Raw genomic sequence first — 26,818 nt, 5'->3', positions numbered from 1 at the left:
TCGTTGAACTTCATTTCATTCGCACCACTTCATTTTTTTTTCAAATCATGTATATTTTTTTTAATGAAGTTGGTAATTTTTCCCGTTCGTATTCGTGTTGAAATTTTATTTCCGTAAACGTAAATTGCTTTATTTGTGAATTTGTGATTTTTTTAATTGCGGGAAGTCCTAATGAGAAGGGCGATGGTGAAGGGGAAGTCCTAGTGACGTGGCAGTGGGATGAGAAGTCCTAGTGACGTGGCAGGAGGTGTTTTTGGGAAGTCCTAGTAGATGTCTGAGTGGGACATCCGTGCATTGGAGATGCTCTAATAGTGGTCGGTAAATAGGTAATACCGAGAATTTTGCGAGCACCAACTACATGTGCACTATATACGGCTAGTTGGTAAGCCATTTTCGAGCAACACACTTAGAAATCGAAGCATATGTATGTGCTTTGGATTTCATCTTGTGCTCATAAAAGACTTGATGAGTTCCAAAGATTGTCTGCGAAAAATTTCCTTTTTTTGTACGAAGCCCGACGGCTAATTTTATTAAGAAAAGGAAAAGTAAAAGGAAAAGGAAAATGGGTGAGTAGTAAAGAAATACATTTGATAAAGAGACCCACCAATAATTCCAAAGTTGAAACAACAAATAACGAAATTACAAACTAAAATAAACTCCTCAAATTCATCAACAAACCAAACGCAACACAGATGGAATAATAAACTCCCAATTAAATTTCATGAATTCCTTAGAACTCCGACAACGGCTCGTGGGAGTGGCTGATGAAGAACACCTCGTACACAACGCCAGCGATGCCGCCCCCAATGAGCGGCCCGGCCCAGTAGATCCAGTGGTTGGCCCAGCTGAAGCCCACAAGGGCCGGTCCAAACGCCACTGCCGGGTTCATGGCCGCACCGGTGAAGGGCCCGGCCGCGAAAATGTTCGCTCCCACGATCAGACCAATAGCAATTGGGGCAATGATGCCGATCTCGCCCTTCTTGGGGTCGACCGCCGTCGCGTACACGGTGTACACGAGCCCGAAGGTCGCCACAATCTCGAACACGAATGCGGACCACACTGAGATCCCCGCCACTCCGAATGTCGGAACAGCCTGAAAATTAATCAAACTAAGTTTAGTATATACTTCCTCTCTGTCCACGAATATATATTTCACTAATTAAATTTCACTTTATTTTTAGTAAATAAATCGATAATCAATTAACTCTCACATTCGATTATTAATCCATTAACTTTATTCTATTTTTTTATATTTTTAAAACTCGTACAAGATCAATTAAAAAATTGAATTTTAATTAATTTTTTAAAAAGTTATAAAATGTTGTCGTGATTTAAATAGCTATTATCCCTTATATTAAATGTTTGCGGGGCCATACCAAGCCGGTGACGAAGATGAGGAGGGCGGAGGCGGCGGCGGAGCCGAGGAGCTGCGCGATGATGTAAAGGATGCCGCGGAAGAGGGTGATGTTACCGCCGACGAAGAGGCCGAAGGTGACGGCGGGGTTGACGTGGCCACCGGAGATGTTGGCGCTGATAGCGACCGCGACGAAAAGGCCGAAGGCGTGGGCGATGGAGGCGGAGATCAAACCGGCGGGGGAGGCGGGGCCGTCGCCGGTGAGGCTGTTGTAGGCAATGCCGGCGCCGGAGCCGGCGAAGACGAAGATGAGGGTGCTTATGAACTCGGCGACGGCGGCCTTGATGGCGCCGGGCTGGGTGAACTCATCGCGGTTGCCGATGGCGAGGCGGCGGAAAGGGGCGTTGAAGTGGTCCGGCATTGTCTGAGAATTAAAAAGAGATGATGAAAGCGCAGTTATTATTGATGAGTGAGTGAGAAAGAGAGAGTGCATGCTCTACTTATATTGATGGATTTTTGCATGGGTTGTGTGACAGCCGGTTGCCGGTGGACCAATGATATTATTGCAAAACAATGTCCGTGGCCGACTTTTTTTTATATTTTTTGTGATGACCAATTTCTGAATCTGGACTATTATACCCTCTTTGATGAAGTAGAGATGGATGACAGATTATTTTAGAGTTCAAATTGACATCATTGTGCTTCAATAATTGAACAAGGTTGCCACTTTTTTATTGTTTTTATTATCTTTCACCTCACCTACTAATCACTATGCATAATAGTTCTAGTATATAATTGAATTCGAAATAGTAGTAGTTGAAGCCAATGAGTATACTATAGTATGGAATTCATTTAACAAAGGTTCAAAGGGTTTGATTTGGCCTTTTAACTATAATGTTACAGTAGTTGTATTATATTTTTGGTTTAGTTACCCGATTATTCGAAATGAGTACAGATAAGTATGGAAATAAGTCATTGCAATCAATGGTTGGTTGGATGCGTTGGTCTTGAACAAAAAAAAACGACACAAAACTTGGATTTCCGTGCATTTATTGTAGCGCATCACCTATTGTGACACTTTCAAATGTCACAATACACGGTCTACCTGTTATGATAGTCTTAAATGTCCTAATAAATTATGTGCACAGTTAATTAATTTTTTCGTTGTACAATAATTGAGACGTGTCTTAACACAAAAATTAAGGAACAAGTGTTCAGTGAATTAAGTGGAGAAAGAAAGAATAAAATACATCATTAAAGAGATAATTGTAGAAGTGAGAATATATTATGGGATATTAAATGGATTGAGTTTTTCCAGAAAAAAATGACTTAGATAGAGTAGTACTTCAAAAATTAATTCGACTCAACAACAGAAGGACAATAAATATAAAAATTGTTGATGATAATATGAAAATCTGATTTTAGGAAAAAAATATATAAAAATTGTAAAAGATGTTTTATCTGCAGTGACTTTTTTTTTATGCTTGATTAAGTGTATCATCTATTGTGATATTTAAAAAATACAATCACAATATGTGCATGCATAGGGGACCTTCTCGGAAGAAAATAATAGTATAGTAATAGTTGGTGATAAACAAAACTTGTAAGTAATAACAACAATAAAAATATATTAATTCCATCAAGTATCAACTACTCCATAAGATGAAGGTAAAATTTTAAAGTTAACCAATTTACTTAGGTAGAAATTAAGTCTATAACCACAAAATTTAAAATACTTCCCTCCATCATTGGAATTAGGTGAAGATTCTCCACAAACCCATTTTCGACAATTTCCAAATCCATCCCAATTAGGTAAGATTGGATCATGAATCCAGTTCAAGGGTAAAATTGACCGTATAGAAATAGAAGGTTTGGCAATAGCAAAATGATGCCTTTGTATAATGAGCAGGGCATGAAAATTGCGGGGGGAAAGTAGAATGTGCGGTGGAGGTGGGGACCACGTGTAGTAACTCTTACAGCTAAGCAGCTTGTCCGAACGACTGCCACGTGGCTGTAATGGATAAGGGCCAAGTCACATGGGATTTGTGATGTTTGACTATTTTGTCATATTTCTAGAAGAATTCTCTAGAACTCTATCCTCTCATCTCATCCCCTTTATTTATATAAATATTTTTAAATTTGAATATCTATGTGAAAGTATATCTTTTTTTCCAGACCCAATTTAAAAAAAGAATTGTTGTCAATGGTATTTAAATGGAAATAACTTGCAATATTTATAGATTTTAATAATATCTTTGTATTTTAAATTATTGAAAATGAATACTCCCTCCGTCCACGAATATGAGTCCCGTTTTTCCATTTTGGTCTGTCCACGAATAGGAGTCCCGGTTCATAATTACCATAAAATGGTAAAGAGACCTCACATTCCACTAACTCATTCCACTCATATATCATTTAAAACTAATATATACTAGTAGGACTCTTATTCCACTAACTTTCTTCCAATCACTTTTCTTAACAATTCTTAAAATACGTGCCGAATAGAAATGAGACTCCTATTTGTGGACTGAGAGTGTATCTTCGATTATATATTGTACAAAGTTCAGAGATGAGGTTTATAAATTTGAAGCTTGCTATTTGGATTGACATGTTGTGTTGTTGATTTCATGTTTGATTTTGTGAAATGAATTCAAATTTCGAACGAGGCAAAAAATTCAAACACCTAATTTAATAAAATAATGATAAGAGGAGGACCAACGACAAAAATAATACAACAAGAATTCAAATGTTTATTAAAGTTTTAAGTTTTTAATAAAAGTTTATATTTCAGCCTGCTGTAATAATTTTGTGTGTTAGTTCAGCAGTATCTTATAAATTTCGTCATTAATTTTCACATAATCGTATAAAATATTCTACTACTACTACTACTATGTTAAAATCAATAGAAAAATAAAAAATTATATTCGAATTTTAGCTAAGCTAAAAACGACAAACAAAGATTCTATTGAAGACAATATCTCCACCAAGCGAAGTGACCACTGTACCCCCTCTTTTGCAATGATTTTTTCTCACTCTACCTTTCACTCTAGTGAATTATGAGGCCACCCGCGACGCGTTACGCGGGTGGCACGAGTCCCGTCCTCCGTGACGACACGGGCACGGGACGCGTTGCAGCGTCCCGTCCCGTCACCATCTGGCCGGATCCCCCGTCACGCTGAGGCGCCGCGCGAGACGTCTCGCCACGCGCTCCCGCGACGTGGCGCCCTCTGGGGCCATGCGTGACGCCCACTCGCCGGCCCGCGAGTGAGTTTCGTCACGCTGACGCAATAATTAATTTTTAAAAAAATTTGAATTTAATAAAAAAAAAATTAAAATTCAAAAACGGTAATATTACCGTTTTCGACAGTTTTTCTTTTTTTTATATATTTTTTTATTTTTTACTCTATAAATACTCCTATTTCATCCTCATTTCACACACCAACACACATCTAATCCTCTCAAATCATCTCTCTTTCCTCTCCAATTTTCATCTGAAATCATCTCTTTTATTCTTCCTCCAAATTTAATCGATCTAATGGATCCATATGAGCAAATGCGTCGAATAATGGAAGAATCACTTGAAGAAGATCGACGCCGGGAGGCGGAGTAAGCCGCGCCGCCCCAAAGACGCTCCCGGACTTACATCCATCGTAACCGGGAGGAAGCCGCAGCAAGGTTAGTCTGCGACTACTTCTGCGATAACCCGGTGTGGTGAGATACCTACTTCCGTCGCCGTTTCCGCATGAAACACAGTATTTTATTTAATGAAGTGTGTTTTTATTAATTGAATTTGTTAGAAATAAAAATAAAAAATAAAATTGAATAAATAGTAATTTAAGGGACAGTTAGGAGATGGAGGGTTGCAGGTTCCGTCCCTTAGTTAAGAGATGAAGTAAAAATGTACAGTGGGGCCCATGAATAGTAATTTAAGGGACGGTTAAGGGACGAATAAGTGACAGCGTTGCGGATGGCCTGAAGGTTTATTTATATCTTTCCTATATAAAGTTATATTACAATGTAGTAGCTTTAAAAATAATGTTTCGGCCACGTTTTTTATAGTACTTAGAGAATCCACTATAAGGTGGACACTTCCAATTGCCCCGCCACTTCCACAGCCACTTCGTATTTGTCCGCGCCCACAAAAAAAAGTGTCCACAGCAATAATTGACACTTTTTTAGCCACTTTTCACTTTAATTTTTATTTTTATATTTTAATTCAATTATAACTAAAATTATCGGACTACACATAATTAGAAAAAATGGCTATAATTAAATAAATTAAAATTGAACACTAAATTTTCGTCGTATTAAAGTAATGGAAAAATTATACAACGAAAATTTAATCTATAGAAAATCACACATGTTCTTCACGCTGCGCTCCCTCTCCTACGTGCCCATACCTCTTAAATCAAATCGGCATGGAGTGTGGCATGTGTTGTGCTCCTGGCATATCAGTAAAACGTTGGAGCAAATATTCATTACTACGTGGTACATCCATCTGTATCGGCACGGAGGCAACACCGTGACTTGAACTTGCACCATCTTCCGGTGCCCAGCGCTATACAGCAAATCATTCATCTTCTATTATCATATTGTGCAATATGATACATGTTAACATAATATTCACGACATCATCTTCGTGCCAAACTCGTGTCGGACACCGTATAATGGCCCATCGCGCTTGGAGCACACCAAAAGCTCGCTCAACATCCTTCCTAGCAGCCTCTTGTTTTCGCGCAAAATATTGTTTCTTCGGTCCAACCGGTTGGCGAACTGTCTTGACGAATACGGACCAACGAAGGTATATCCCATCTGCCAAATAGTATCTCATGTGGTACTGCGTTCTGTTGGCTACGAAGCTGATTTCTGGACCCTCCCCCGGACACTCATCATTGAAGAGAGGCGATGATTGTAGAACGTTTGATGTCGTTGTTCGAACCTGCAACACCGAAATACGCATGCCAGATCCGCAAACGGTAGTCAGCAACGACTTTCAGAATCAACGATGGACCTTTGCTTTTGAAACCAGTAGTGACCTGGCCTTTCCACGCCACCAGGCAGTTTTTCCACTCCCAATGCATGCAATCGATGCTTCCTATCATCCCTGGGAAACCGTGCACCGAACCGTGCATATCTAGCAGTCTCTGGCACTCATCAGAGGTTGGCTTTCTCGTAGGAACTCCAGACCAAAGATTTCCCGGATCCTCTTACAAAACTGCCTGAGCACCGTTAGGCTTGTCGTTTCACCCATCTGTAGGTATTCGTCGAACATATCAGCCGGTCCGGCATAGGCAAGCTGCCTAATTGCAGCGGTGCGTTTCTGAAAAGTAAACAGTCCGATCCGGGCAGTGCAATCACTTCGGAGGGTGAAGCACCTGTACAGCTCCGCCAAATTCGTCGCTATATGGGTGAAGAGCCGTTGCGACATTCTGAAACGCCGACGGAAAATCTCGGGTGGGTAATGGGGGTTATCCACAAAGTAGTCTGCCATTAGCCGCTGGTGTGCTCCCCTATGGTCTCGTTGGATGGTCCGATGATGAGTAATCACACGAGGAAGTGCGGCCTCCGCCAATTCCGCCGCTCGCTCCGCATCCTCCTCGTCGGCTTCCCTCTGCACCTCTTGAATCAGAGAATTCCACACGTCATTCTACAAATCGTCCATTTTTAATACCAATGGAATCCACAAATTTTAGTGAGAGAAAGTATGAATAAAGAGGTGGAATGGTGTGAAAATAATGAGGGAAATGAGGTGTATTTATAGATAAATTAAATAAATTTTTAAAAAAACGAAAGAAAAAAATATTGTTCGCCCCCTACCGGCGCGCCGTTCACCGCCGCGCTATAGGCCGGTGCGCCTAGTCGCCGATCGCCCTTCCGCCCCAAAAAAGTGTCTGCACCGAGGCGGACGCTTCTCCCGCTATAGTTAGCCGCGGCGGCGGCGGTTCTAGGCCGCCCCTATAGTTGATGCTCTTATATACCTAAAAAGTAGCGATTATAGTCTCTTTAACACGAATTTCTAAAGTTCATATTGCCACCTGTACTCGATTAAATATTTTACTTTACTCAAACACAAATTATAAGAAATTACTTGAAAAAACTAATAAAATAATAGTATGATATATTTATATAGAAGGAATTAATGGAATTTAAAATTTGCTTATTGTAAAAATAAAATGAGATGTTATTCCTCGACTAGCCATCTACTACTCTTCCTCACACCCTCTTCACGATATTGCCGATTTTGCTTTTTTGGCAGTGTTTGATTTGCAGCCGATTTTCACCGGCGAATAATAGGAGATGATGTTGGTCAGAGGAAGATAATTAGGAGGAGAGTAGTATGGATATTGGATCAGGGCAAAGACGTCCTTCTCCGCAAAATAACAAAATAAGATATATTTAATAATAGACCAATGAAACATATGCAGTAAGATCATAAGGATCATTTGAATATTTTCATTTCGATAACAATTACACACCTTTCATCTACTATCCATTTTCATTATGGCAATTATATATACGCACTTATATATCTATTGCACTGACACTCCAACGAAAGAGAGAAGGCATGTCTTGTTATGATTTTAATGCTTTATATACCTGACATAAAAAGGTTGAAAAATCATATTTTCGAATTCCATAGCACACTATGAGGATTTACCTCATGCGGTAGGGGAAGTCTCCACTTGCAAAGTACCCAGAAACCGAGTACAAGTCAATCGTCTACGGAGCAGGAAAGTGTTTCGACATCAACCACGCTGATTCGGGATTAAGCGCGCCCTGATTTGGCATAACCTGCAAAGCTGTTCCCCTCTTTATAGATGCAGTGAGGTGTGGTTGATTTTCAAAAGGTAGAAGAGAATGCAGACTCCCATCCTCCAGTTCCACACCATAAACAAATGGAAGCCTCAAAGAGAGGAAACTATCTGGCGGCAGAATCGCAGGGCAGCCCAAGCTGAACTGTAGCTTTTGTTCACGATCAGGGATAGAGGGAGGTAAACAAGATAACTGCAATTGGGAAAGACTTGTCAAGCACAGGGAACATAATTTCAGTAGCACAGTTCATAAAGACATTATTATACAGCTTGCATGAAGCTATATCAATCACGAAGGGGAAGCATGAGGTTTCAAACGACTGTAAAGCTGATATTACAAATAAAAAGAAAGATTTTCACTGGTTGCATACCTCGAATTGAATAACTGGGTTTGCAGCCAAAACAATCGGAGATGAAGGAGTCACCTGTATATACAAAAGCAAATTTTAGTACAATTTGGTTTCAAGACCTTCTTTACAAAACGATGGATATCATAATCTGAACTAGTTGTAACAAGTAAAATGAACTGACTTTGAAAGAGCACACAATTAAAACCTGACATGGACATATGGGTGATATGGAATGCTAAGCACGAAAAGAGATACAGGGAAAACATAATAGATCATATTAACTATATTTTCTGTTTGAAAATTGTGAATTCAAACATAAAATTAGGTTTTGAGAGAATAGGAAACAAAAAAAGAAGCACAGGAACACAAATGATCATATCATCCACAAAAGACATAATCACCTAAGTTGGTTTTACCAAAAAACACCTGCTGGTATAAGATGTTATCCAGGCAGATACATGTCCAAGTAACAGGAATCGCAGAAGTTTGTTATGACATGTGATAAATGACCAGATTAAATGCAGTAGAGGAAGAAGAATATACCACAAAGATCCTCTGCAGCTGTGAGATAGCACTTGCATACTTAACATTAGATGTATTGTTTTTGGGCCTTGACTCCCTACAATGTGGACAGTTCATATATATCGGTAAGTTTCTATTCAAAAGGGAGAAGGCACCACCGCGATCATCAATACTAGTGGGTTTAAGGTCATCAAGATCCTCGACAAGGTTTCGATTGTTTTTGTTTCTGTTCCCATTGACCACTTTCTCTTTTGACTTCTCAAGGTTCTTCGCCTTACTAATACCACCACCCATAACTAGCCCATGTCCCTGCCGCCTGGTTCTACCACTGTTGCCAAGTTTACCCAATTTAGCAGGATCTTGTTTTTTATCTGAGTTTTCCACTGGCAAAGGGGGACCATTCTCCTCAGGAACTGAGAATGGTGACCCCAGGTCACTAAGATGAGCCCGAGTTAATATAAACCTATGGCCACGGGGACACTCATGTTCAAAGCCCACATATACAGTGGCAGCCTTCATTGGAAGATTGGTGGCCTTAATCTGTTCACCACCACTCACATTTAAAGAAGGTATATTGCTTCCAATATGAGGAAAAGAATCGCCATACTCCGTGGCATTGTTAGCAGTGCCATTATGCTGCAAATTACCAACGGGCGCAGTATCTTTAACCTTCAGAGTTTCTTGACTGTTGACAGCATCGCCAAGTTTGTCCAGATCCCTGTGCCGTCCATTATGTAGTTTAACACCTTTCTCAGCATCTTGTATAGGCTGTTTTCTAGAAAAGAGTGGAGGAAATGCAGAGTTAGCAGCAGTTCCAGCAACAACTTCAGAAAATGGTTTTCTCATTGTAAAGTTGGATAATCCTCGACCAGCACTCAATAATTTTTTACTACCATTTCCAGTGATATCCGAATAGGGCTTTTTTGGATTCCCAACTCCATTTTGTGCCCTTCCAGCTCCTAACCGAGCAACATCAGATGTTTGATCATCTGTTTCTAAAGCAGTTTTGAATCCGGGATTTCTGTCTGAGGAACCCAGCTGGAAGTCATTTAGCGGTGGTTTCTCAAGAAATATAGTCCACCTAAGCAGAAATTTCTCAGTTGCACAAAATCCACTTTGGATTAAACCTTTTGAAGGATCATAATACCTTGCACCCCCAATACGAATCAAATTCCATGATGAAGGTTGAATGGGTCCCTTAACAATTCCTTCTGGCAACTTAACTCTTGGAAGAAGCTTATCACAATCAACAAAAGTATTGCCCACAACATTTGCCGAATCAAAATCAAAAGGATCAGGCCGCAATTGCCTAGAACGCCCACATGCACAAGCATGGAGGTAAACAAATCCACTTGAATGATGTTTGATCTCATCACTGGAAATAGATTTTATATCATGCTTTTGATGCATGCAAGGTTTCCCAGTCAGACTAACTGCATCACACAATTGCCTTCCAGAACTCCAGATAGACATGCATTCGTCCTTCAATTTTTTTACATACAGGTGCACAGCAGGTCCCTTCACCATAGACATAAAGGCATGCAAGGCTTTCTTTAAATGGACCTCGTGCTGAAAACTTGGATAACAAGGAGGAAGATCGTTCAAATAAACCTCCTTTGCAACTGGAAAGGCTTTTTCACACCACGAGATTGAAAATCTAGTGTTCATTCCGATACCATTCTCCAGAAGTGACGATGCAGATTCATATGGATCAGAAGACGTTGGTACAGATTCTGTTAGAGGTATACTTGCATCCTTCTCTTGCATGTGGTTGATTTTGCCTTGATACGTGCAACCAGATTTTACAGAAAGAATTCTGTGAAGAATCGACTGAGAAGAAGTTGACCATATCTCTAAAGTTGGGAGCTCGGGTGGGTTAACTGACTTTGCAGAAGCAGCAGATGCAGAGATCGAGGCTGCTGCAGCCGCCGCTGCAGCAGCAACCATACCAACACCTGCAGCACCGCTGCTGCCATTACCCAGCAAACCACCTCTTCCTTTTAGAAGATCAGACTGCTTGTGGATGAACTCCTTCACAGAGAGGATATCCTCTTTGTTTGTATTTTGATGGTGACTTTCATGCAAAAGAGAATCTGGGGTTGCTTTCCCATTTAATACTTGTTCAACAAGGCCAATTGCAAACTCGAGAGATTCACAACTCTGAGTTGAGCAAGCATCTACGAGTGAAACAGCCTTTGATGCATCCAGTGTAAAAAGAGGGGCCGAACTAGCAACCATACCAGTCCTTGACCCACCATGACTGCCTTCAAATACTGAAAGCGTTCGGCATTTTTTTATTGAAAACCGAATTTGTGCCTCAAGGGATGATTGTAATTTTTTCCTCAGTCCACCTTCAGATTTGTTCACAGGCCGTGCAAGCATAACAACAGAACTAGATCCTTTAGCACCCATTCCTGGTCTCGTAGAGCTGTTCAAACTTGACGGCACATTTAAGGATGATGTCTCTGAAGACTGTTCCGTATTAAAAATCTCAGAGAAATCATCAACAAACACAAAGAGTACAACTGGGGTACATTGACCGGGAAGCAAAGAGGTGAAGGAACCTAAACCCGACATTACTGAATTGGCTGAAGCATTGCGATTCTGAATCCCTTGAATTTTACCAGGAACAGCATTACTAAATAATGACCCAGAAGCAGGTATTCGTGACTGAGCTGAAGAACGTGGCCTAGACGCTATGGATGATATATTTTGTGACCTAATAAATGGAACTATTGAATGTTTAGCAGCTTGCAGAACCCGTAACTTTTTTAGCAATTGAGTATCGAAGCGTGACCCCTCCTGAATTAGTATTACAATGTGACAGACCTGCAAGGCTAAAGTAAGTTCAACTGACTTACTCTACAAAGATTTCAATTAACAGTGAAAGAATTATCACATTGAGCTACATTGCATTCTTCTAATTTACAAGATAATATATCAATGATCATGAATTTTCAAATGCCCTTTAAACCTATTCAGTTTTCAGCATATCCAATTGTTTCCCTTTTAGAAGATCTGCTAAAACCCTAAAACATTTCTTCACAGACAAACAAAATTCACAATGTAAACTCAAAATTCACAACTAAAACTCAAAATTCACAGCTAAAACTCAAAATCCACAGAATTTCAACAATCCAAAATTCATAGAAACAAACACAAAATCAAGTTAAAAAAAATTTGAATGCAACTCACAGTGAACATAAAAATCAATCCCTTGAGATCCCCGAGCTCGTGATCCTCCAAATCCGACTCAAAACCCATCCTCCCCTCTGACAGCATCGCCTCAGCTAGTGTGCAGTCAGCCATGGAGAATTGCAGGTACAAAATCCCCCTGTCTTCGTCGAGATAGAAGCTCAAATTCCTGATCTCGAGCCATCTCCTCATCTCCGAGTCGATCCTGTCGGGCTCGAAGCGAAACGGAGTGTCCAAACCGCCGGAGCCAAAGGCGTAGGAGTCGACGATTTTGTTGATGAGATGAGCGACTTCTCGGGGGCGCCTCCCTACGAATCCAACCACCACGACGCCGTTCTTAGTCGGTGGATATGCGTCGGGCGGCGGCGGGGGCTGTGGGGGGAGGGGGTGCGTGGGGGCGGGCGGCGGCGGTGGGCGAACTAGCACTCGGATTGATTGAGAGTGTGTTTCCATGAAATTTGGCGGCGGCGCCGGCTGCTCTCTGTCTGTCTGTGTTTTTTAGCTCCGAACGGGCCGAGAATATATCTATACGGGTCGGGTTTGGTAAAGCCAACGGGTACGGGTGGGGCCCAATTGATTGAATTTCGGGTTGATGAAGAATTTGCTCTGGAATTCATATTCAATTGAGGAGAACGTAAAAACACCAAAACTCCCCGTATATATCAATCAATCAAAATCAAAATCAAAATCAAAATCAAAATCAAAATCAAAATCTTCAAAGCAAGCCATTATCTTCTGAAGATTTATGCAAAATGGTTTATTTAAATCCTACATTATCACTCATTCCTTAATTGCACCCACCAAATCAGATGTCATTCGGCCTATGCCACATTCGATTTTTGGAGTATAAAATAATGGGCTAATTTATTTATTTGTCATAGTTTATTCATTCTCTTTATTTATAAAAATCATTATATTTATTTCTTTTTATTTTTTTTGTACTATATTTTATTCTCTATCTATTTTTTTTTCTCTACTTAAATCATTAAACGAGTCTAAAATAGTTGTCATAGAAGCCCAATTAAAAGGCCTAATCTACGAAGTAAAGGTCGGACTCGGGCCGAATCAATCTAAAGAAAGCCCAGCCCAAACATGACGACAGCAGAACAACGTGGCGAAAAAAGAGAAATAAATGAAAGGATTCAACAGTCGTCGCCCATTCACACATACTCACCTAATCCAATCCTATGCAAGCAGCTCTCGCAGTCATGGCCGCACACTCTCTTCTTGCAGCCGTCTCCGCCCCCCACCAACCTCTCCTCTTCCCCACCATTTCCTCCACCTCTTCACAATCGCCCCAATTTCACTCCTCCTTCCACGGCGTCGCTCTCAAGGCCAATATCCGCCCATTTCTATCCCTCTCCTCCGCCGCCCCCAAGCCTCTCGCCGTCGTATCCGCCGCCAAGAAGGCTGTCGCCGTCCTCAAGGGGACTTCCGGCGTCGAGGGCGTTGTCACTCTTACCCAGGATGGCGAAGGTAAGCTCAGTTTCTCTCTCAGTCATTTCGTCGAACACCTTTGCTTCGTTGTTTTCATGTGTGCTCTTGTGCTTATACTGCTGAATTTGTAGTTATTTATCCAATTCAGCATCTTTTATGAAATGGGATTTGCACGTTATGGTCTGATTATCGTTTATCAGCATACATTGTGATTTCACTTTAATATATTCGTTTGATTGGCGTCGTAGGACCAACTACTGTGAACGTTCGAATCACCGGGCTCACTCCGGGCAAGCACGGATTTCATTTGGTGAGTGTTTTTTTGATAAACTTGGGAAACTTTTGCACAATTGAGTTATGAATCTAAAAAAACTCTGTTTCCTGTTGTGAGTGAAGCACGAGTTTGGTGACACTACAAATGGATGCATTTCAACAGGTTGGGACTTTATTGATTTTTTATCATAAGCTGAAATGCTTTTTCTGTTCTTGATGCTATTTTTTGGTATTGATAGGACCACATTTCAATCCTAATGGTTTGACACACGGAGCTCCTAAAGATGATGTCCGTCATGCGGGTGACCTGGGAAACATAATTGCCAACGCCGAGGGTATTATTTTGTTCTCGCATTTCTAATGTCGTCTCTTGCATTCGTTCAAGTTCTCACCTTTTTTAATCTGATGCGATGAAATTGACATAGGCGTGGCTGAGGCAACAATAGTGGACTCTCAGGTAGCACCCTATATGTAATGATTGTTCGTCTTGGGATTAAAAGTATGAGCTGAGCATTTTGTTTGTCAAAATGCAGATACCTTTGACTGGTCCTAACGCAGTTGTTGGAAGAGCCTTTGTTGTTCATGAACTCGAGGATGATCTTGGAAAGGGTGTGTTAAATAATTTTAGTTATGATGACGCTTTTTTCAGTCGTTCTGTCTTTCAATTTCCTCTGCAGCAATTGAAGTCACCATATTTCATATCCATCTAGCTTGTGAGTTTAATCAACTTCCATTGAATTGTTTGATCCGCAGGTGGTCATGAGCTCAGTCTTTCTACTGGCAATGCCGGAGGGCGCTTGGCTTGTGGTAGGCAACCTTTTTCTTATAATGCATTCTCAGACTTTCTACTGCCCGAATCATGACATTGCTGCATTTGAATATATCGCATTGGCTCTGCAGTTTGTACTTTCTCGAGATCTGAGCATCAAGCAATATCAAATCCATTCATAATCATTTTTCTCAATTTCACCTAAAACATTATTTGCATCAATTGTATGTGTTGATTTCAGTTGTGTGCATATATGGTGACGGCTAACTACTAATCTCATAGCTCTTGAGAATCTAAATAGTTGTGGATAAAGTTGACCTAAAAGTTTTAGAGCTAATTTATATTGAAGAAAATTTTACCTAAAACATGTTCGTGGGCTTGGTTTTTTTCGGGATCTCATATTTTTTTTTCTTAAGTGGAATACCTACAAATTTGGGCTGCCACATCACACAGACATTGGTCCTAAAAAGGAAAAAAAGGTTCATTTTGCAATTGAAACTTGGCTTTAACTTTGTGATTTTTTTGAAATTAATCCCCATAAAATTACCTTTTTCCCTAGGCAAAACCGTACTCCATGACTAAATCTGACGTTCTTATATTCTCTTTTAGCTCTTCAAGTTGTTCTTTCATCATCTCATTATATGCTTGGTTGGCTGTTTTTATCTTTATCATCATCATAATCATCTTCTTCTTCTTCTAGCTAATTAAACATCTGAATAATTGATTGCACGAATCTAGTTTCTGAGTCTGCGGCCTCTGAATAATTGATTGCATGACTCTAGATGTGTTTAAGGCTGCAGCATAACCACCCGATTATATCATGTTTATTTCTGGTGAAATGTTTTATAGAGCCCAAATTTGTTTCATTTTGCACCAACATTCTTCATCTCATTGATACCTTCTTTTATATGCAACGTGCAGGGGTCGTGGGTTTGACTCCCCTCTAAACTACGCCATTGCTTCAAAAAGGCATCCCCCGTTGTGCACTCTGCATCTATCTGTGGTTCGTATAGAGAGGCTAATGGTAGCAGCGGTTTTACATTGTGGTATTAGAGAGAAGTGGCATCTATCATTGTCTACAAATAATTGTGTGCATGAGCTTGTCTGCCAGATAGATATAACCATCATCGTATAAACTCCCCTTTGCTTCTTAAACATTCTAAGCTCGTTTCCATTGTTATTGCTCGAATTTGCTTGGATTGAAATAAAATCGGGATTAAATTGTTAAATGTGGTAAAAATTTCTGGTTGGATGTCATGTTTCATGAACGAGGGCCTTACTAAGGTGCCCTCGGAACTGCCAGGATCGAGAGTCGTGTTTTCGTCTCGTTTCACCAAACATTCGTGGAAGGGACACCAACTTCTTGTTACAAAGCTTCAGATAGAAAATAATAACCATTACTTCAATTCCTGCCACTTTATACTGGGTAATTGTGAACTATTGATGGGATATAGTAGTATAATTATAGTTAGATTGATATAAATATATGGATATTACTTAGTTTCAGATATTTTTCAAACTATTGTGAGAGTTGGGGGATTTTATATTGGGCAAATTGCCAGAATTTTAATAAAATCTTGGTTAGTCTCGCAACTTTCAATCATACTCAATTAGAGTACTATATAATTTTGACTTTTTCTTAATTGTTGGATTTGTTTGTAATTAGATGAAATTGTAATTTGAAATATTTTATATAGTTTTTGTGGCAATTTGCAATAACATATATTGAGAATATTTTTTCAAAATATGAAGAAATTGGGAATAGACTTATCCCTTGGAATAAAATAAATTTGAATAACTAATGTCACGATGTGTTAATACTATCACTTTCACGACTATAGACCTGCCACTTTAGCTTTTTCTTAAGTATTAAAAAGTTAGCTTAAACTAAATTCACATAAATAACTTATATACTTAAAAAATCACCACAAATAATCTAATTTGCGACGATATTTATGGTTAGCATAGCCTAAGCCTAAGGAGTAGCTGTTCCACCTATCACAAGTGCATTATAATCAATTAAAGTTAACTCATTTTGAAAAATACTCCCTTTTCGTTTCATAGTAGAGTCATTTTCAAAAAAATAATAATAAATAGTTAAATTATAGAAAGAGTAAAGAAAGAGAGATAATAATATAGAAAAATGCTTTATATAATTTTAATTATTTTTTTAAAATGAGTGCAGAAAATGAAATGACTTCACTACCGTAGAACAGAGGGATTACTACTTTATAACTGTATTTTTATATTAGATTCAATATTTTTTTCTCAACTAGTCTTGATCATTGTTTATGAATTTGTATTGGAATTTTCGATTTACATTGGAATATTGTCTTGATATTTGAAATCTAATCCAGCTCAAGCTCAAGCTCAAGCTCAAGCTCAATCTCAATCTCAATCTCAATCTCAATCTCAATCTCAATCTCCTCTCCTGCTTTAATGTGTGACTTATAAAGAAATTTTAAATATATATAAGCTACTTGAAAGGAGAGTGATAAACGTGAAGAACACAAATTGCATAAAAACTATCACAACATGTGTTTTTTTAAACTACGAAAATAAACTAAACACTCAAATAAAATCTTAAATTACGTGTATTTTATGCTTTTATCTCTCTGATGATTATGTACACTAAAACGACATTGAGTTTAATTTAAGTCCTAAGCAGAATAAATCTTAAAAGTCAACCGAATATTGTTGTCTCTCTGTACTTTTTTTCAAGCATAATTTCATTTAAATTAGAAATTTTGTCAAATTCGGATCAGTTTCATAAAATTTTAAAACAAACTATTAAATCAAGAAATTTCAACCTTTTCAATCACTCATCGGTACAAATTCAATCTTTTATTAATAGTAGTAGTATATTTTCTATCATGACCATTATTTTTTTGCACCCATTAAATAATGACTTACCTTTGCATCTAGATACTAGTATAAACTTAATCAAGCATTAAAAAATCAGTTTCAATTATACATGTACGGCACTCCATTAATTTTAACCAATACAATTAATTAAATATATAAAATTTATGTATCCTTCCTCGCATTAATAATACTGCTACACTTTAGAGTACCCTAATATTGTGGGCTTTATTGACCCACTCCTTAGGCATAAATTTTTATAATGGGCTATCAACACTACTATATGGAGTATTTCTCAGCCGTTTCTAAAAGATGTTATTTAATCATTTTGAAAATTTGTAATAAGACACGTTTAATAAAATAACTTAATTAAATGTTTTGGTTTCCATAATTATGCATGTATGTAAATTAGTGATACGTATGATATGCTCATCAGTCATCACCACACACTAATTTTTATAGTATAATATTATTAGCGTATAGGGTGGCGATATAATATTTCATTTTCCGCATTTATTTTTATTTTTGAAGAAATATATAGTGACGGTAGTTACGTTTGCATTGAATGTACAAATTTTCATCGCCACATGTAAAATTTGGTCTTAAATAATTACTAACTGAAGTGCAGTTAATATTTTTGGGATAGCAATTACTGTCATAAATTAAACATAAATGATGATGAAGAAAAATAAAGAAAGAAACCTAATTTTTGGTGTGTGTAGCTAGTGGGGGAAAAATCAAACTCCAGTCTAATAAGACATTCACAATCGGTGACAACATATGGTCAGATCTGAGATGCGAGCACAAATCGTCTATTGTGGGAGAGTGAGACACACCGCAAATTGACCATTTGAGTGAAAAATGCATGGAATCGGCAAGTCTAGTAACACATTGAGTTATGGACGTTTGAAGTCTGAACTTAAAAACTGACATAACACGTAAATGATATAATCATGATTCGAATTTGAAGTCTTCATTGCGAATACCCTAAAGTTGGAAATAGGCAAGGAGATTGGTGGCTAGAATCTACTTGTTAGTTGACTATTCACATGCTTTGCTTTTCACTCCACAAACTCCCACACATTCACCATTTTAGTCATCTTACTAATTAAATGATTAAATCACTAATCCTACTTATAATCAACACTATAAATACATATACAGTCTTATTGATTTCTCTCTCGTCGCTCCTCTCCACTTTCCCACTCACTCCAAAGCGATGAGCATCAATCTCTCGGAAGAATTCAAACGAAAGCGCCACCGCCCCTCCGCCATCGCTGACGTCGATTCAAATTCATCGCCCTCCAGCACTGAAATTATATCAGCAAACACAGAAGAAGACGAAGACCTCGCCAATTGCCTCATCCTCCTCGCCCGCGGCCGCCTCCGCCCCCAATCCAGCCGCCGGAAATTCGCCGAAGACGCCTACGAGTGCAAGACCTGCAGCCGCACTTTCGCCTCCTTTCAAGCATTAGGCGGCCACCGCGCCAGCCACAGAAAACCTAATTCCGCCGCGGAATTATTCGATCGTAAAATTAGGTCACCGCCGGCGCCGGAGGCGGCCAAATTCGGTAAATTCAACACGATTGTTAACACTCCGCCGCCTCCAATAAAGCTGCAGATGAGTACCATCCACGAGTGCTCAATCTGCGGATCGGAATTCGCGTCGGGGCAGGCGCTGGGCGGCCACATGAGACGACACCGTTCTCCTCCGCCGGCGGCGAGAAGTGGCGATGATTCTGATTCTAGCGATCACGATCATCGTCGTCGGAATGTGTTCTCGTTGGATCTCAACTTTCCGGCGCCGCTGGAGGAGTTCTCGAAGCCGCGGCTGATTTTCGCGGCGGCGGCGGCGGATTGCCACTACTGAGGGAGGGTTGACTATATCGGTCAATTAATGTGAATAATTTATTTATAATTTTTAAAATTTGGATAGTGTTATGAAATTATAAGTGGCATTTTTAAATTTTTAATCAACAACTGATGTTGATGATCAGCAATTCTTTGAATCGAGCCAAATATTTTATTTGGTTTTTACGTTTGGAATTGAAATATATTGGAGTGATCAAGTGGTCACAATTCATGGTTGCCTTTCATTCACGAAAAGTGAGTCATGATGCATATTTCTATATGCTCTTTTTGTTTCCAATTAGTATGTAAAGTGAGATAAGAGTGAGTGAAATAGTGTGGATCGCGGAAGGATGTCGAGTGAGTTTTTCGGTCTATTTTACGTGTGGTGGATGACGCGAAAGTTCTCAATTCAGTATGCATGTGATATTAATTGTGGATCACAATGCATCATATGATAATAGAAGATGAAAAAGATAACGAAAAATAGAAAAAAGTGGTACAAATCTACTAACAAAATATACAAACCTTACCATAAAAGATTGAAAAAGGAAGATAAAGCAAATGAGTTGAGAATTATTTCCATTTCATTAGAAATGAGTCAAATGAGAAAAAAAAGTACTCCATAGAAGAATAGATGGTTAATTAGGAATTGCAAGTCGTTTGCAATTATGATTAGTTGATTAGTCAGATACACTACATAATAGTACGTTCGGATCATTGAATTTTTACTCGAAGAAAAGATAGTTTAGAACCACCAATCCCATGTGCCTATATTCTGAATTTTGGTATATATATTAATTAGTTCCATTAAATACACTTTGACATCAATTTGTTACTTAATCCACTTTATTTTTATCAGTTACCTCACTTCACTAGTAGCTCTCAGGGTCTAACCCCACTAATTTACACCTAACTATTGGACTGATTAATTCCTAAGTTTTCAACCAAACCACTTTAATCAGGACTACTATTTAAAATATTTTTATTTCATGCTAGTTTTATTTGCCAGCACATGTACATATCATGTATTCATGTAGTGTCAGTAGTGATAGTGCTCAACATGATAAAACATTTTTTTGTTGGAGTATTATAAAATTATGAAATTCTAAATTGCAATGGTTCAATATATATATATTTTTTGATAAGAGATAAAAAGGCTCAAACCGCTTAGAGATTGGTGAGCAAAGGAACCAATATTATTGCTCACCTGTCACCACCAATCTAAGCATAAAAAAGAAAAGCAAAAATATTGTCAAAGAAAACACTGTGTAAACGTAATACTTAATATTTTTAGTTAGACATATAGTATAATCAATCAAACTAATTAGGTGATGCACAGCCTCAGTATCTTTTTGGTTAAGCTTTTGCAATTTGATGTTGCTTCGGATTACAGCTTGTCATTTTTATAAAAAAAATTATCTCACCCACACAAAACCTATAAAATTAAAAAATATATATATAGTTTCTGTTTTGTGCCACACATTTAAAAAATTAAATGACAAATCATGAAATTTAAAAAAATCTTAGATGTCCAATAGCATGTCTCATCTAACCAAATTTATATGTGTGCACCAACTCGATATCACATTTGATCGGAATATCATCAAACAATTTCAAATTTTAAAATTTTCGTTATTTGTTACTTAGATTTTGAAAGGCGAAGACATGCCATAATTTGACTAATTTTAAAATAATTAGACATATATATTAAAAAATAATCAATACAAAAAATGACCTCAATATAAAATTCCGACTAAATCCTGACCATGAGATTGGACATGGTCAATAATTAAATAAAATTATGATCATTATAAAACAATTTTAGGTCTTATATATATATATATATATATATATATATATATATATATATATATATATATATATTCACACCTATATATAGGGGTGTGATAAACTATAAACCCTCTATAATACAAACTATACAAACTTTAATCCTACTAACTTAATACAATTAATCAACGGGTACTATAAGATATTTTTCTAATGTCAACATTTCCTACAAATCAGTACACTCTGTTGACATCGAACAATCAGAATTTGTACACCCCCGTTGACATAATTTGTACACCATGTTGACATCAGCCCCCGTTGACAGAATTTGTACACTTCGTTGACATCAGCCCCCCGTTGACAGAATTTGTACACTCCGTTGACATCAGCCCCTGTTGACATTAGCCCCCGTTGACAGAATCTGTACACTTCATTGACCTCAGTTTGTATAGTTTGTATTATAGAGAGTTTGTATTTGATCATATATATATATATATAAGAGAAATGAGTCGTAATAAGTATGGCCAATCCCATCTTGACACCTCATAATGATTATAGGAGTATTTTTTTTATTGAAATCAATTCCTTTTAGATTGGCCTCCACAAATTTTGAAGTCGGCCGAAAAATTAGTTATGTTCTTGCCAAATGTCTGAGTTAAAGATGCGTGACAAGTAATCGAATTAGAAAAGTATTTTATTCCACACGCAAAAGTGATACGTTGGCCAAAGTTTTAATGGCCATTCACTAATTAATCAGTACTTATGTTATACAGCTTATACTAATAATAAAGTACTACTACTTAATTAGTAGTAGTGCTTCACAAATTCTTCTAGCGAAATAACGAATTTACTTTTAACAATAGCAAAGTCGATGTTCATCAACTGTAAAACTTGACTAACTTGCACAATAAAAAACGAGCACTCGTATCGCTTCCTAATTTCTGATCACTTTCCAATCACCAATTCATATTAGTCGACCAATTGATGATTAGTGGAGTATATCTCTTTACATTTGCAATTGTCAATTCTCAGTGTGTATATTAGGCATTAGACAATGTATCATGTGAACATGATTATTGGTTTTAAATAATAGTTTGTTGATTAATTATCGTCATTTCTAACTTTTGCCATATTAATGATATCATACCGACAATATGTTTATTTTTATAAAGGGGGCCTGCAATATATTTATTGAAGTAAAATACAACATTAAATTAAGATTGGAAAATAAATCTTTTGAGGAAAAACAAATACAAGTTGATATTAATCCAGTAAAAAATTTCTCTTCCATAATTCAAATTTCAAAGGACAAGTTGTGAGCTAAATCATAAATGAAAATTGACCTGATAGAGTGGGAACATCGCAATATATTAGGTAAGTCCATAATCTTATAGCAACTACACAATTATTGTTACTAATTCAACAATTCTACTAAATATTATTTGGAGTGAGATTCTTGCCTTCACCACCAACCACAGTTGTACTCACTTCAATAATTGCTGAATTTAATTTAACTATAATGTTTTGTCTGTTTCTTTTCCACAAATATGCTGTAGCAAAAGCTTTACTAATATCTCATCCCAATCTCAGTCTAATCCATCTTAAATTCTTGAAAAATGATGCATGAATTCAGCATACAAAAGCATGTAGAGTGTAACTGTTAATTCAAAATCAGAAAGGTGGTTGATGAAATGACTAGCAGATGGTAGGAGAACAACGCGGAAAATGACCATAGTTCCAGATAAATTCTTATCAACGAGATATCGGTCACTATCTACAAGAGATACTACAAGGGATTCTGATAAGTTTTTTTTCATAAAACATGAACATAGCTGTTTCAGATACTGAGTATATGTCCAGCTTGTATCTCTTTATACATAAATATATTATTCAGAAAACTATTGAGATCACCAAATGATTGATTTCCATAAATTTTAAAACTCTGTGAGAAGATGTTGTGATAGAAGAATGCAACTACATTTCCATATCCCCATTTGCTAATGAATCCCAATAAACTATAACAGGAAATAGATATAATACAAAAAGCCAAAGCAATTGTAGCCTCAAAATTAAGTACATTGGATCAAAGACTTACAGAGATGGAATTCTCCTCAGACGTAAAACATATAACCGTCTGAACCACGAAGAATCCTACATGAAAAGGAAAAGAAACAGAAATCTTAAGTGAGTACAATAAATTCAATCTACTACTCAAGCTTGGCAATGCTCTACTTAATTCACCATTATTCCACTTAGGTTCTTGATTTCTAGTTCGGCTCAGTTCAAGAAAACATGTCAGTCTTTAATTTTCCATGATGGTGATGTTCAACTCTGCTTGGTCAATTGACAGCCTGGCATAAAACTTATTCCAAAGCATGCATAGAAAGTGGAAACAAAATAACAGAAGTAGGTGTCCCTCGCGAATAGGTGAAAATTGACCATTGGGGCTCAATCAGACTCATAAGTACATGTAGATCAAAATGTGCTGAAGAAGCATGCAGAGGAATTGCAGTTATACGGTTCCCGGGTATGGCCAATTAACCAATAACCACACACCTTGAGAAAATCACCAAAATCAGAAACTTGGGCTTTTATGTGTATCTCTGGAATGTCCTCAGTTAGCATACACAGTCACCCTTACACGAGCTGTGACATCAGGATGGAGTTTTAGCTCTGCAATGTATTCCCCAGTTTCTCTGATTTCTGGAAGTGAGACAATTCTTTTGTCGACATCCCTAAAAAAAGTAAGCGTTAAAGCCAAATGTAATATACAGCCGTCAATTAAAAGAGTTTCCATCAGCATCTCAATTAGTGCTACAAAGTCTCTGCAGAGTGCAAAGAACAATACCACAGCAGATACTGAATCATTAAAATGTTTCTACATCTAAACAAAAAATAAAAATTGTATGTGATGGTAACCGAAGAAAGGTCTATGACATACTAATGATAGAATGAGTGCTATAAGTTAAAGGACACTGAACATTCAAACCATGGATTCCCAAGAACTCCTGAACAGTTTGAAGTCTACTTAGAGACAGTCGCCACATACAATACAAGTATAAGGCATAAGCATGAATCTGAAAAAAATGTACCTCTGAAGTTGGGCCTTGATAATGTCAACGAGGTCCTGAGCAGTGACACTGTCATTATGAGAATATGTCAGCAATTGGCCACACGAATGGTATATATTAGTTACACGTGTAGAAAAGCGAAAGTTAACTTACGATCCAAAAATTTGTTTTCCTTTCCCACCCTTGCGCTTCACCTTGAAAGCACCAACTGTCTCAAAAATTGTGGCAAGCTGCTGTGCCTCTTCTTTAACCTAAGAATCATATTGTCAGAGAAAATAACACACTCGAATGATATCCTTCGATTCAAAACTTCAACATAGTGTCCCTCAACCAAAACTAAGTCGGTAAGATAGCAATAATTATATATCATGGTATGACAGTTGATCAAGTGTACAAACTAAACTGTTGTAGGAATACTTCTTGCCTAGAGGAACCTATAAACACTTGTTTTTCTATTTTACACTTCCATCCATCACATTTGTTATCCATATTTATTCTCCTATATTTTGGTGGGAGAATCAAAAAAGTTTTGGAAATCATGCAGTAGCTGGTAGTTATGTTTTGCATAATTTATCTGTGATTGTTCATTTATCATCAAAATTTGGCCTCTTTATGCCACAATACTAGTTAATTTATGAACTAGAAAAATTGTTCCATTTTAGATAATCATAATGCAGCAGCGTGAGGAAACCTCAGATAATCTGATACTGATATACAGCTAAATAAAATAATGAGTTACTCTTTTCTTCTCGGCCTCAATCCTCTCATCTTCCATCTTCATTTCCCTAGCAAAGAAGTAAGAAACTTTAAACAAGAAAAACTAAAAAAATCAGACTGTCATACTTGTGCTTGAAAATCAGCAACAACAATCAATCAATCACGTATGGCACGCGAAAACTACTTAGCATCACATCAAATAAAGACTAAAAGTCTAAAACAACATCTTACTCCCTCTGTTCTCGAGAATTTCTAGATGATCGGATTACTACGAGGAAATCCAACCGTAAGTAACAAAACCATATCTAGTAGTAGTATGAATTACAGAGGTGCCCTTACATCATAATTCAGATACATTGCACTAAGATGATCTAATCCGTCTTGATCATATACCTCGTTTCACAAAGTAAATTCATACATAAATTCGATAATCAAAAGTATATAAACAAGACATAATCCAGAGATAGTAGAAACACGACAGCATTGCTGATAGAAAAGGAAAAACACACCAAAACAAACGAAATTTAAAAAATATGAATGTGAAACAATTACTTGATAAGTTGAGGGGTGACAATCTGCGCCATGCCCAGCGGCAGCAGATAATTCCTAAGATATCCAGCTTTCACATCCATCAGCTGCCCCTTTTTCCCCACTGCTGTCACGTCCTCCTTCAATATAACCTAAATCAAACCAAAAAAGGGAATTAAGAGTAAAAACACAAAAATAAAATCAAAAAAATACGAGGAACACAAACAATTAAAGATGAAGTTTGATTTCACGCATGCCTTGCGCAGTTTTCTGGCCTTCTTTTGAGCTAAAACTCGGAGTAGTGGAGCTCCGTCGGCAGTTTTGGCGGCGGTATTTTTGGAGAAGGCGTGATTCTGAAGCCATGAAGATGCAGTCCATGAAAGACTCGTGGAAGCCATTGCCACAAAACTATTCTAGAATCGGCAGTTTCGAATTTCGATCAGTGGAGTTGCTGCAGTTGAATTCAAGTAATCTTATCCCGTTATCCTTCTTCCTTCTTCAATATAGAAGCTGTGTTGAGAGTGAAAATGGAGTACTAAATATTTGGGCCGGCCCATGTCGTAAGCCCAACTTCATATTGTTTGTTATATCTACGAAGGTAAGATTAAATTGGAACTGTCAATTCAGATTTCTGAACCGTAATACACTTCTCATGTCACGCCCGCATTTCCTAAGGATAGGAAGTACGGTGGACCGCGACTAGGGGAGGAATAAAGAAGCGGGGAAGAAAGGGGAGAACATGAATATTTGACCCAAAAACATTTATTAAAAAGAAGTTCACTTCAAACATTGTACTAAGAAGACATTACTAAAGTTAATGTAAACAGAGTTAAATAAAAACAATGTATCGGATTACAAAGCAGCGGAAAAGACCAAAAGACAGATGATGCCGGGTATGACGACGCGACACCATCCAAAAGACCAAGTAAAACACTCATTTGGCTTTCACTGCTCAACATCCGTCATCCCCATCGCCGCTCAACCTGCACATTAAGAAAACAACATGCAGGGCTGAGTACTTATTGCACTCAGTGGACACACGCCAAAATCATAGTTTGTCATGCCACATCAGTGTAACCTTGGGGTTTTAAGTGTAAGAAAATAACCCAAGTACAAAAAATATATTTCATAAACTCGACTGCGCGGTCATTTTCAGATATTGCCACCCTTATTCCCACCATCATACACTATCTGATCCAACGGTGACAAGGGGCGTGGCCACACCCCAGGTCAACTAGACCGGCCAACTTGCTCTCAGATGGCTCCCAGTCTCGTGTACACTAGCCTGA

General features: G+C 37.9%; 5 protein-coding genes across 7 annotated transcripts; 2 read left to right on the top strand and 3 right to left on the bottom strand.

Annotated features, from left to right (window-relative positions):
• Window positions 1-567: 567 nt before the first annotated feature.
• On the bottom strand, window positions 568-1,836 carry LOC121742088 (probable aquaporin TIP-type). The gene is made up of 2 exons (XM_042135122.1): window positions 1,377-1,836; window positions 568-1,093 (listed from the first exon to the last, which is right to left on the bottom strand). The coding sequence occupies exons 1-2, from the start codon at window positions 1,773-1,775 to the stop codon at window positions 731-733; spliced, it is 762 nt and encodes a 253-aa protein (XP_041991056.1). The 5' UTR covers window positions 1,776-1,836; the 3' UTR covers window positions 568-730.
• A 5,896-nt stretch (window positions 1,837-7,732) lies between these two features.
• LOC121741686 lies at window positions 7,733-12,715 on the bottom strand. Of its 2 annotated transcripts, none has more exons than XM_042134566.1 (4): window positions 12,234-12,715; window positions 9,060-11,867; window positions 8,538-8,591; window positions 7,733-8,359 (listed from the first exon to the last, which is right to left on the bottom strand). In XM_042134566.1, the coding sequence occupies exons 1-4, from the start codon at window positions 12,684-12,686 to the stop codon at window positions 8,075-8,077; spliced, it is 3,600 nt and encodes a 1,199-aa protein (XP_041990500.1). In that variant the 5' UTR covers window positions 12,687-12,715; the 3' UTR covers window positions 7,733-8,074. The 2 variants fall into 2 exon arrangements, with proteins under 2 accessions (XP_041990500.1, XP_041990501.1); XM_042134567.1 differs by having other exon boundaries at window positions 9,060-11,875; window positions 12,234-12,370.
• A 677-nt stretch (window positions 12,716-13,392) lies between these two features.
• On the top strand, window positions 13,393-15,941 carry LOC121742169 (superoxide dismutase [Cu-Zn], chloroplastic-like). Its single transcript, XM_042135225.1, has 8 exons — window positions 13,393-13,709; window positions 13,919-13,980; window positions 14,067-14,106; window positions 14,183-14,278; window positions 14,369-14,400; window positions 14,477-14,552; window positions 14,697-14,750; window positions 15,634-15,941. Exons 1-8 carry the CDS (start codon window positions 13,421-13,423, stop codon window positions 15,657-15,659), a joined length of 675 nt encoding a protein of 224 aa, XP_041991159.1. The 5' UTR covers window positions 13,393-13,420; the 3' UTR covers window positions 15,660-15,941.
• A 2,735-nt stretch (window positions 15,942-18,676) lies between these two features.
• Window positions 18,677-19,667, top strand: LOC121811481 (zinc finger protein ZAT5-like). Its single transcript, XM_042212351.1, has one exon. It carries the CDS (start codon window positions 18,794-18,796, stop codon window positions 19,442-19,444), a length of 651 nt encoding a protein of 216 aa, XP_042068285.1. The 5' UTR covers window positions 18,677-18,793; the 3' UTR covers window positions 19,445-19,667.
• A 3,342-nt stretch (window positions 19,668-23,009) lies between these two features.
• LOC121742302 (50S ribosomal protein L9, chloroplastic-like) lies at window positions 23,010-26,019 on the bottom strand. Of its 2 annotated transcripts, XR_006038027.1 has the most exons (7): window positions 25,787-26,018; window positions 25,554-25,681; window positions 25,024-25,069; window positions 24,438-24,535; window positions 24,306-24,353; window positions 23,770-23,948; window positions 23,010-23,364 (listed from the first exon to the last, which is right to left on the bottom strand). XR_006038027.1 is itself a non-coding variant. In XM_042135410.1 (6 exons), exons 1-6 carry the CDS (start codon window positions 25,925-25,927, stop codon window positions 23,828-23,830), a joined length of 582 nt encoding a protein of 193 aa, XP_041991344.1. In that variant the 5' UTR covers window positions 25,928-26,019; the 3' UTR covers window positions 23,571-23,827. The 2 variants fall into 2 exon arrangements, 1 of the variants encoding a protein (XP_041991344.1); XM_042135410.1 differs by lacking the exon at window positions 23,010-23,364 and having other exon boundaries at window positions 23,571-23,948; window positions 25,787-26,019.
• Window positions 26,020-26,818: the final 799 nt, after the last annotated feature.

The sequence above is a fragment of the Salvia splendens genome, chromosome 7 (genome assembly GCF_004379255.2).
Source record: "Salvia splendens isolate huo1 chromosome 7, SspV2, whole genome shotgun sequence".
Lineage (NCBI taxonomy): Eukaryota > Viridiplantae > Streptophyta > Magnoliopsida > Lamiales > Lamiaceae > Salvia > Salvia splendens.
The sequence above is the reverse complement of the archived record's forward strand: the minus strand, read 5'-3'. Positions and strand labels throughout refer to the sequence as shown.

What these genes read in the sequence shown, in the direction of transcription:
- LOC121742088 (XM_042135122.1), bottom strand. Translation starts at nt 1,775, where the DNA reads ATGCCGGACCACTTCAACGCCCCTTTCCGCCGCCTCGCCATCGGCAAC. An exon ending in TCATCTTCGTCACCGGCTTG is followed by an intron (nt 1,094 to 1,376) that starts GTATGGCCCCGC and finishes ATTAATTTTCAG; the next exon opens with GCTGTTCCGACATTCGGAGT.
- LOC121741686 (XM_042134566.1), bottom strand. Translation starts at nt 12,686, where the DNA reads ATGGAAACACACTCTCAATCAATCCGAGTGCTAGTTCGCCCACCGCCG. An exon ending in GATTGATTTTTATGTTCACT is followed by an intron (nt 11,868 to 12,233) that starts GTGAGTTGCATT and finishes TTAGCCTTGCAG; the next exon opens with GTCTGTCACATTGTAATACT. An exon ending in ACCCAGTTATTCAATTCGAG is followed by an intron (nt 8,360 to 8,537) that starts GTATGCAACCAG and finishes TCCCAATTGCAG; the next exon opens with TTATCTTGTTTACCTCCCTC.
- LOC121742169 (XM_042135225.1), top strand. Translation starts at nt 13,421, where the DNA reads ATGCAAGCAGCTCTCGCAGTCATGGCCGCACACTCTCTTCTTGCAGCC. An exon ending in TCTTACCCAGGATGGCGAAG is followed by an intron (nt 13,710 to 13,918) that starts GTAAGCTCAGTT and finishes TTGGCGTCGTAG; the next exon opens with GACCAACTACTGTGAACGTT. An exon ending in CGAGGATGATCTTGGAAAGG is followed by an intron (nt 14,553 to 14,696) that starts GTGTGTTAAATA and finishes TTTGATCCGCAG; the next exon opens with GTGGTCATGAGCTCAGTCTT.
- LOC121811481 (XM_042212351.1), top strand. Translation starts at nt 18,794, where the DNA reads ATGAGCATCAATCTCTCGGAAGAATTCAAACGAAAGCGCCACCGCCCC.
- LOC121742302 (XM_042135410.1), bottom strand. Translation starts at nt 25,927, where the DNA reads ATGGCTTCCACGAGTCTTTCATGGACTGCATCTTCATGGCTTCAGAAT. An exon ending in AGGCCAGAAAACTGCGCAAG is followed by an intron (nt 25,682 to 25,786) that starts GCATGCGTGAAA and finishes GGTTTGATTTAG; the next exon opens with GTTATATTGAAGGAGGACGT. An exon ending in TTGAGGCCGAGAAGAAAAGA is followed by an intron (nt 24,536 to 25,023) that starts GTAACTCATTAT and finishes TATGATTCTTAG; the next exon opens with GTTAAAGAAGAGGCACAGCA.